Consider the following 9,583-nt stretch of genomic DNA (forward strand, 5'->3'; position numbering starts at 1 on the left):
AAAAGAACCCTGCCCCTGCCGGAGATGAAGAGGGGCGAATAAGGCCAGCCTTTAATGACGACTCAATATATGCCGTCATGGCCTCCCTTTCAGGGCCAGAGATTGAATACAGTCTACCTCTAGGAATAGGGGCCCCAGGGATCAAGTCAATGGGGCAATCATAAGGTCTGTGAGGAGGAAGAGAAGTAGCCTTACTTTTGCAAAAACTTCCCCCAGCTCATGGTAACATTTCGGAACTGATATCAGGTCAGGGGGTTCAGGGTCTGTGTCAGGATGAACAGAGACAGTGTTAAATACAGGTTTCATACTCAAATCAGGACATGACTTAAAACACTTCTTTGTACAACCCTCAGCCCAGTTCAAACTTTCCCAGTACTCCAGTCAATGTGTGGGTTATGTTCCTTTAACCACGGGAAGCCCAGAATAAGAGGGTACTGGGTAGAATGAAACAAGTGAAAACACATGAGTTCATGGTGGTCACCTACAATGACTTCGAGAGGTTCAGTCTTATGAGTCACTTTAAATATCAAGCTCCCGTCAAGAGCACTGGCCTCTAATGGCTGGGATAATTGTTCAGTGTTCAAATAAAGTTTTTGGGCAAAATCCCAGTCAATGAGACTCTCATCAGCCCCTGAGTCAATGAGCACCCCAAGAGAAATCGTGGTGTCGTGATGTTTTACCTTGATATCCGATAAGGCTCGGGGAGGGAATTCAGAGGAGGAGAAACGGCTCACCAGTACCCTCCCGACTACTGGCGAGCCTGCCCTTTTGCTGGACACGTGGCGAGGAGATGACCTTGCTGCCCACAATAGAAGCACCGTCCTTCCTGCAGACGGCGACGACGCTCCTCTGTTGACAGTTTGGCTTGTCCCAGCTGCATGGGTTCCTCCTGCCGAGGAGCCGGTGGAGGGAAGCGTGTAGGGCTCTGCCAAGTGGCTGTAGAAGATGCAGTATGGGTTCGATGGCGACCAGCCAAAGATGTCATCTGGTTGCGGTTCTGTTTGCGCTCCTGTAAACGGTTGTCAGTTCTTATGGCTAGAGTTATGATAGCGTCTAGGGAAGATGGTAGGTCCAGAGGCACTAACAAATCTTGAATCTGGTCAGAGAGTCCTTTAAGAAAGACATCATAAAGAGCCGTGGAGTTCCATCCACTGTCAGTGGCTAGGGTCCGAAAGCGGATGGCATAACCACAAACTGAGTCCATACCTTGTTTGATGTTACTCAGTGCACAAGCTTTCTCTCGGTCGGATGAGGTTGGATCAAAAGCTCCCCTCAGAGCCTCTATGAATTCATTGAGGGACCCACAGATTGACGAACCACGAGACCACTCAGCCGTAGCCCATGCCTTCGCTCTCCCGGTGAGATGGGAAACCATGAACGCCACCTTGGACCGTTCTGTGGGAAATGCTGATGGCAGGTGTTCATAATACATTTCACAGTCAACGATGAAAGCACGGCACTTTCCAGACTCACCGGAGAACTTCTCTGGTGCAGACAGAGGAAGGGCTGTGGCAGGGGGAACCAGGACCGACAATGCTCCAGCAGCCGCTGGAGACGGTGTGGCTTCTGTGGCAGGAGGGGGGGGATTCTTTGTGAGGAGAGAGTGGATCTCTTGTACCTGGGCTGACAGGAGGTTCACATGGGTGGACATGGCAGCTTTGAATTCCTCCTGACAGTTCGCCAGCTCCTTCACTCCACGATGCAGAGAGGACATCTGCTCCTCCTGCTGGTTCAGGCGGGCGCCTTGGGAGCGAATGGCTGTAGTCAGTTGATCTGAGTCGGCTGGGTTCATACTGGCCAGTTCGTACTGTCACAACTGAACAAGGACTTGAACCCAAATGCACGACTCAGGAGGCAAAGGTAGAAAATAAACAAATCTTTAATTATTAAAGTGCAACAGAAAATCACTCACAAGGAGGAAAAAGGTCACTATTAAAGAACAACAGAAAATCACTCACAAGGAGGAAAACCTACTAACAAAACCAAGGGCTTGACAAAGTATCAAAATAAAAGTACAAAACCTGACAAGACGGGCATGGAGCAAATGCTGACAATTCCTGAAGTGATGACGGCACGGAGCTGGTTTACTGGCACACGAGACAAGACGAACTGGTAACAGACAAAGGGAGACACAGACCATATATACACAGGGTAATGGGGAACAGGTGGAAACAATCAGGGCAGGGAAGACAATCAGACTGGCGGGAAAAACACAAGGGGCAGGGCAAGTTACCTGAAACGAGAGGAGAGTAGAATTTCAAAATAAAGCAGGAAACCATAAGACAACATAGACACAAGACATTTAAACACCGCCAGCTTTCTTGGCCATGACAGTTCTCGCATATAACAAGTGCCAAGATCGATTAGAGAAAAGCTGCCGTTAACGGGCGTGGCTGGCACCGACTCTCAGTACGAGTGCTATTCTACTGAGTGAAGTGTCAGAGGAAGCAGGGTAGCTGCTCGGATGTAGGTAGTTAGAAGGTAGACGAATTTCCTCGCTACCAGCTTAATCATCCTTAGTTACACTATTAGGGTAATACTCTCCAGACTAAAGATCTGACCCTTTCAACGGAGAGCTGGACCAGTACCTCCTGTACAGAGGTAACTCGGGATCGAACTTTTGGTCGGTACTGACCGCTGCAGACCGGGAAGAAAAGAAAAGACGAAAAGATTTCCAATAATCTAAAAACCTCCCTGAGGTGTTGTCATAGTACCCCAGTCCTTTGTGGAGGTTATTTAAGGTGGCCAACTCAACTAGTTTTCACATTATTCAGTCTTCCTAAAACGAGCATCTGAACAGCGTATCTATTCCAACAAGGTCATTGGAAAACTGTAAATTGAAAAGGACTTGTATACCTGTTCATGTAACTACAAATACACAGACATGCAATAATTAAACACATGCAGTCCTTTTGGTTTCTGTGTTTCACTATTATGCATGATTTTACCATCACCTCTGAAACTTGTGACTTCCTCGTAAGTTGAAAAAAAAAGAGAACATGAAACCAGAAGACGTTTTTTATCATTCAAACGGCATCCACGCTGCAGAGCTGACCTGAAGGGAAACAGCTGGAATCCTTCTGAGCGATGGAGGAAATCTACGCCAATATTGAATATGAAAAACCCGTTGACGCAACACCTTCGACATATCAGACAGGTTAGAGTGTTCAGTGAGACTGAGCTGAGAAATGTTTATGATTATCTGTCACTATTAGTGGTCCTATAGGCTCCTGTCTGTCGTCAGGTCCGACAAGTTCAAAGAGGAGATTACATGGAGTTCTTCTCTTTCTGGGGCTGCTGAGTGTTCTCCTGCTGGCTGCGGTCATCGGCCTCTGCATCTACTGTGAGTTTGTCTTTTTTTGAGAAAAGAGAGATAATTTGTTGGGCTGTTTCGCCTTTATTTATAAGACAGCTGAAAAGAGACGGGACATGTTGGGAGAAGAGAGTTGGGGATAGAAAAGAATAGATAAACCCTTGTTGATCCCACAACGGGGCAATTTTTAAGTGATGAAAAGTGCTAGATTAAAAAAATGTATTAAATTATTCATTTTCAGTGTTACACTGCAGCAAATAGAAAAGAGACGAAGCACACAGTGCTCAACAAAAATTAAACACTAATGAAACATTTTCAGTTATACAGAATTTATTTTATTTTTTTATACATGTTGCACAAAATAATAGAAATTATTTTCAGTTGGATGTGTGTTTTTGGGCGACCGTCAGGGTCAGCCCTACACACGGGTTTGTATGTGACTGACTGACTGACTGACTGAGACGATTGCAACATCGCAATGACAGGTCATGGAGCACATTGGACCTCCACTGACGCGACTCTCTGTCTATATGGCTCTGGATACTTTGTTCAGGTTGCCGTCTTTGAACTCAGGTGCAGGTTGTCGTGTCATGAGATGAGCAAATGTATTACAATGGCACAGCAGCAGAGTCTGATTCAATCCACTGATACGTCATTAAACTACAGCCATGACAGAGATTAATTTCAGCATTTGAGATGTGATATTTCTTCATATGCATAAAACATCAATTGATTCATCAACATCTTTCATAACCTTAGGACACAATTATAAAATCATTCAACCAAGCAAAAGAAACTTAAGTCCACATCTCTCTTTGGATGCATGAGCTTTGTTCTGTTTCACAAACATTCGTCTTTGTTTTCTTTCAGTACATCATTTATCTGCAGAATCCTCCAATCTAACCGAGCGTCTCCAGGCCAGCGATGACCAGCTGTCCTCCCTGACTAAACAGAGGGACCTGCTGAATGTCAGCCTCACGGAAACGACTAAAGAGCTGGAAAGGCTTCAGAGTTTGTCCGGACAGAGTGAGTGCTCGGCCTGTGTGGCTTGCAACATCGCAATGACAGATCATGGAGTATATTGGACCTCCACTGACGCGACTCTCTGTCTATACGGCTCTGGATACTTTGTTCAGGTTTCCGTCTTTAAACTCAGGTGCAGGTTGTCGTGTCATGAGATGAGCAAATGTATTACAATGGCACGGCAGCAGAGTCTGATTCAATCCATTGATACGTCATTAAACTACAGCCATGACAGAGATTAATTTCAGCCTTTGAGATGTGATATTTCTGCATATGCATAAAACATCAATTGATTCATCAACATCTTTCATAACCTTTGGACACAATTATAAAATAATTCAACCAAGCAAAAGAAACTTAAGTCCATATCTCTCTTTGGATGCATGAGCTTTGTTCTGTTTAACAAACATTCGTCTTTGTTTTCTTTCAGTACATCATTTATCTGCAGAATCCTCCAATCTAACCGAGCGTCTCCAGGCCAGCGATGACCAGCTGTCCTCCCTGACTAAACAGAGGGACCTGCTGAATGTCAGCCTCACGGAAATGACTAAAGAGCTGGAAAGGCTTCAGAGTTTGTCCGGACAGAGTGAGTGCTCGGCCTGTGTGGCTTCTGTGCTCGGCCTGTGTGGCTTCTGCACACAGCTGTCTGTTAGCGATAAGATCGAGACCGACCACAGCGGCGTTATTCAGAGAACATGACACCAATATTAAAAGTCTCACTTCTGTAAACTATACTTTCAGTCAGTTTGCCTCTGAATGTAATTTATTTTATGACCAAAATGCAGTTAATATTCGATGGCTTTGTTTTAAATGTGGCCACTCTCACTGACTGCAATACATCTTCTTTATAACGTAATTTCCAAGGACCAACTAAAAGGCCCTGTTTGCACCTGGTATTAAACACCTGGTATTTGTTCTGATTATAGTTTTTTCTCTGTGTTACGGCTGTTTGGATTCACTGTTTACCGTCTCGTCTGCTCTTTAATGTCTTGTCTTTGACATATTTTACAGAGAAAACGTGTCCTTCAGGATGGAAAATGTTTCGTTGTTCCTGTTATCTCTTCTCCACTCAGTCCAGTTCTTGGGAAGAAAGCCGACGAGACTGCAGAGGCAAAGGAGCAGATCTGGTGATCATAGACAGTTCTGAAGAACAGGTAATGTGAAAGTTTTCCTCATCCAAGTCTGTAGAGGATGCCCTCTGAGACTAACTTTTGGTTGTGTTACCGTCTTCTCAAAACCTTCTCACCGTTTTTTATTGCTTTATTCTATTATCTTTTTTTTTTCTCTTTCTATGAATTGCTTTTTTGTTTTAAATGCATTTCGAGTTCTGTTTAATCACATCTGTCACAATGTCTGTTGCTTTGATGTTAATTTAGTTAATACCAATCATGACATACTGTCATGAACCGGGGACCAAGAGGAAGGACTCAATTGCAAACACACAGACGGTGATCCAAATTCAGAAATGGTTTCATGTCACACAGGGTTCAGTACACAGATGAGCAGTCAGATCAGGCAAAGGTATCCAAAAACGCGAGGCAGATAAAGACAAGGTCAGAGGGCAAAACAGGGTCGGATCAATAGTCAAATAACAAGAGCTAGGAAACAGGAAGCTGGAACGCGACACGGAGGTACAAACGAACTGGCAACGAGACAGGGGGTAAAATACAAGAGGTAATGGGGCTGATGAGACACAGCTGGGGAGAGCACAATCAGGAGCAGGTGAGCACACGACGGGGGAGGGGCAGGACACAGACCTGGAACAGAGACAGAGGTGAGGGATTTCAAAATAAAACAGGAAATCAGACATGAAACAGGAGGAAAAATAAAAGAAAACTAACGGGCGGACATGACACATAAGTTTGAGAGGTTACATGACATGATGACTGTTTAATAATTAATAAATTATTTGATTTTGCAATGTTTTTAAGAGAATTATTATCAGATTAATGCTGCTTTGGCTCTGTGGCTAAATCGACGGCACCTACACAGAGGCGACAGTCTCCGATGCTCGACTCCCACATTGGCCCTTTGCCGCCTGTCTTCCCCCATTAATTCTATCAATGAAGAAGAACATTTTGTTTTAAATGTACATTTAATATGGTTAAAAGTTAAATAGTGATACCGCTCTCTTTCTTTACATTCAACAGGAATTCCTCAGTAAAACTATCAAACAGGACACTTGGATTGGTTTGAGTGACAGAGACAATGAGGGCACCTGGAAGTGGACGGATGACACCCCGCTGACTCTGAAGTAAGGCACACAGTGACTTGGGTTGAATTCAGGCTCATAGACAAATATTTCTGTACGTAACCAGGCTACTTTTTATATGACTAGGTAAATAATTCTTATCTAAATCAAACTATAACGTATTTCTAACAAAAACGTTTTGGTCAATCGAGTCAAAGGAGGCAAAACGTCACATTTTCTTCCACATGCATATTTACTGGAAAAACTGAGAGCGCATTATTATTATTATTATTATTATTATTGTTATATGGGTGGGAGAATCCTGTAACAATTCACCTTCTTGTTAAACATGTAGATTCTGGTGGAGCAAGCAGCCTGATAATGGAGATGGAGATCCACGATGGGGTGAAGAAGACTGTGTGCATATCATAACTAACGAGAAACTTGAGGGAAACTGGAATGATCGACGATGTGATGTCTCTATGAAATGGATCTGTGAGAAATGCGTTTGGAAATGAATGAATCCATTTGTAAACCTGTTTACAATGTTAGATATGATTACATGAAGAGCTTTCATATTGTTTTATCATCCTGAGAGAAAAAACAGAGCGTCTAAGTCAACATGCAAAGTGTTTGAGGCCAGGAAATTATAATCTGACTTTTTTTACCCCAAATCAAAATTTTTTATTGTGAAAATTTACCACAGGAAGCCTCCATGTGTCTGACTTGTGCTGATCACTACCAGCAGTGACAGAAGCACTCGGATCATTTATTTACAAAGAATACAAGAATACAAGCAAATCTGACCTATGTAAAAGTACTGGCTATATACCAAAAGTGAAGAACTCATTATGCAAAATTGGATTGGATTGGATTAGATTTATTTCGAACAACAACAGGTCATACAGAAAACAATAACTACACAAATAGAAAGCATAACGCAGTAACAGATTGTCGAATAGTTGATGACTCTGTATACACATCCGAAAGGGAGTGGGAAGAAGTACAAACTTATTTAATCCCACCCCCTCTCCATAAGTCATTTTTCAATTATTTTCCAGCTTCCTTATATATAAATCTCAATAATTATTTACCTAAACTTACCTATATATATAGTGTTAATACAAATATATTACTAATATGTTCATACATCAAATATATAACGTCATTGTTTACATAATTATTTATTGTAACCAAAAATATGAATTCATTATCGATATAAATGTATATAAATAACAAACCAATTAATTAACAGTAAACAAACACCTGGTTATAATCAGACACCTTCATCCCTGTACCTTGTGAAAATCATATCCTTATACCTCTTTTTGAATTGGTTTATGTTTGGACATCCCTTGAGCTCATCATTCAAACTGTTGTTGAATAAATTAGGCCCCAACACTGACCCCTGGGGGACACAACAAGTGATGTCCAAACATGAGGAGCAACACTCTCCAAACTTCACAAACTGTTGCCTGTTGCTTAAGTAACTTTTAATCCAGTTTAAAACTATACCCCTGATGCCGTAACGTTCCAGTTTTTTTATTAATATGTCGTGATTTATTGTGTCGAATGCTTTTTTTTTTAAATCGATGAATATCCCAATCGCATGTTTCTTTTGGTCTATAGAGTTTGTGATTTCTTCAATTGAATCTAATAAAGCCATTGATGTTGATCTGTTAGCTCTGAACCCATATTGGCTGTCACTAAGTAGTTTGTGTTTATCAATGAATTTGTCCAGTCGGTTGTTGAAAAATGAAAAAAAGAATTGTGGTAGTAGTGAGACAGGTCTGTAGTTTGTGAAGCGGTGTTTGTTACCAGATTTGTACAGAGGTATGACTTTTGCTGTTTTCATTTTGCTTGGAAATATACCAGTTTGGAACGATAAGTTACATATGTATGTGAATGGTTTTGAAATTCCCTCAGTTACCTTTTTTAATACCGACATATCAATGTCATCACAATCAGAAGATTTTTTGCTCTTACATTTCCTAACAGTATCAACAATTTCCCTTTCATCCGCTGCTGTGATGAACATTGAGCAGGGATTTCTCTTTATCAAGTTTTCCAGATTTTCCTTCATTTGTTCCTGGATCAGGGATTTTTCCTGCTAAATCAGGTCCAACATTTACAAAGTATTGATTAAAGCTGTCGGCCACAGCATCCATGTTCTACTCTTCCTTATCATTGTCAACAAAGTATGTAGGATAACTTATTTGTCTTGACCCATTTTTTATAATAGTATTCAGTATGTTCCATATTCCTTTAAATATTGTTTTTGTTGTTGTCTAATATTTTCTTATAGTATTCTTTCTTGGCAGTCTTTATAATATTAATTAATTTATTTTTATATTCTTTATATCTATTCTCTGCCTCTTTAGTTTTCTGCTTTATGAAATCTCTGTACAATGTATTTTTCTTTTTACAAGCATTTTGTGAACCTTTCGTGATCCATGGACATTCTGTGTATTTATGTTTTCTACTATATTGTCTTATTGGGCAGTTTTTATTGTATAATAATGTGAATACTCTTAGGAATTCCTCATACGCACCATTAATGTCTTTTTTTAGATATATTTCATCCCAGTTCTGTGCCAGTAAGTCATCTTTTAAAGCATTCATCGAATCCTCTGATCTTACCCGTCTGAATTGTTTTATTTTGTCAGGCCTATTATTCTTATAGTTTCTGTCATAAACTGTGAACACTGGCAGGTGGTCGCTGATATCATTTATTAATAGTCCACTTATTGTATTGTTTTCTATGTCGTTAGTGAATATATTGTCAATAAGAGTGGCACAGTGCGATGTGAGTCTGCTGGGTCTGGTCAATATCATACTGGTCAACAGGGGTCCGTTTCACAAAGCAGGTTTATTGAAAACTCTGAGTCTGTTAACCCTGAAATGGGGGAAACTCTGAGTTTTCCGTTTCACAAAGGGAGGTAACTTAAGCTCTCGGTCAGTTACCGTAGTAACAGACTCTATGAACCTAACCTGGTCGCGAGCAGGTTTTCTTCAGGAAACTCAGAGTTTCGCTCTGTCTCCTCCCTCTAGAATAT

The 9,583-nt window shown here is 41.3% G+C and overlaps 1 protein-coding gene across 1 annotated transcript; it reads left to right on the forward strand.

Annotated features, from left to right (window-relative positions):
* Positions 1-4,509: 4,509 nt before the first annotated feature.
* LOC138592580 (C-type lectin domain family 4 member E-like) lies at positions 4,510-7,339 on the forward strand. Its single transcript, XM_069663412.1, has 5 exons — positions 4,510-4,525; positions 4,767-4,922; positions 5,348-5,490; positions 6,487-6,590; positions 6,883-7,339. The coding sequence occupies exons 1-5, from the start codon at positions 4,510-4,512 to the stop codon at positions 7,043-7,045; spliced, it is 582 nt and encodes a 193-aa protein (XP_069519513.1). The 3' UTR covers positions 7,046-7,339.
* Positions 7,340-9,583: the final 2,244 nt, after the last annotated feature.

Source organism: Semicossyphus pulcher, unplaced genomic scaffold (assembly GCF_022749685.1).
Source record: "Semicossyphus pulcher isolate SPU_LCO1_2020_fin unplaced genomic scaffold, fSemPul1.0.p SCAF_15, whole genome shotgun sequence".
NCBI lineage: Eukaryota > Metazoa > Chordata > Actinopteri > Labriformes > Labridae > Semicossyphus > Semicossyphus pulcher.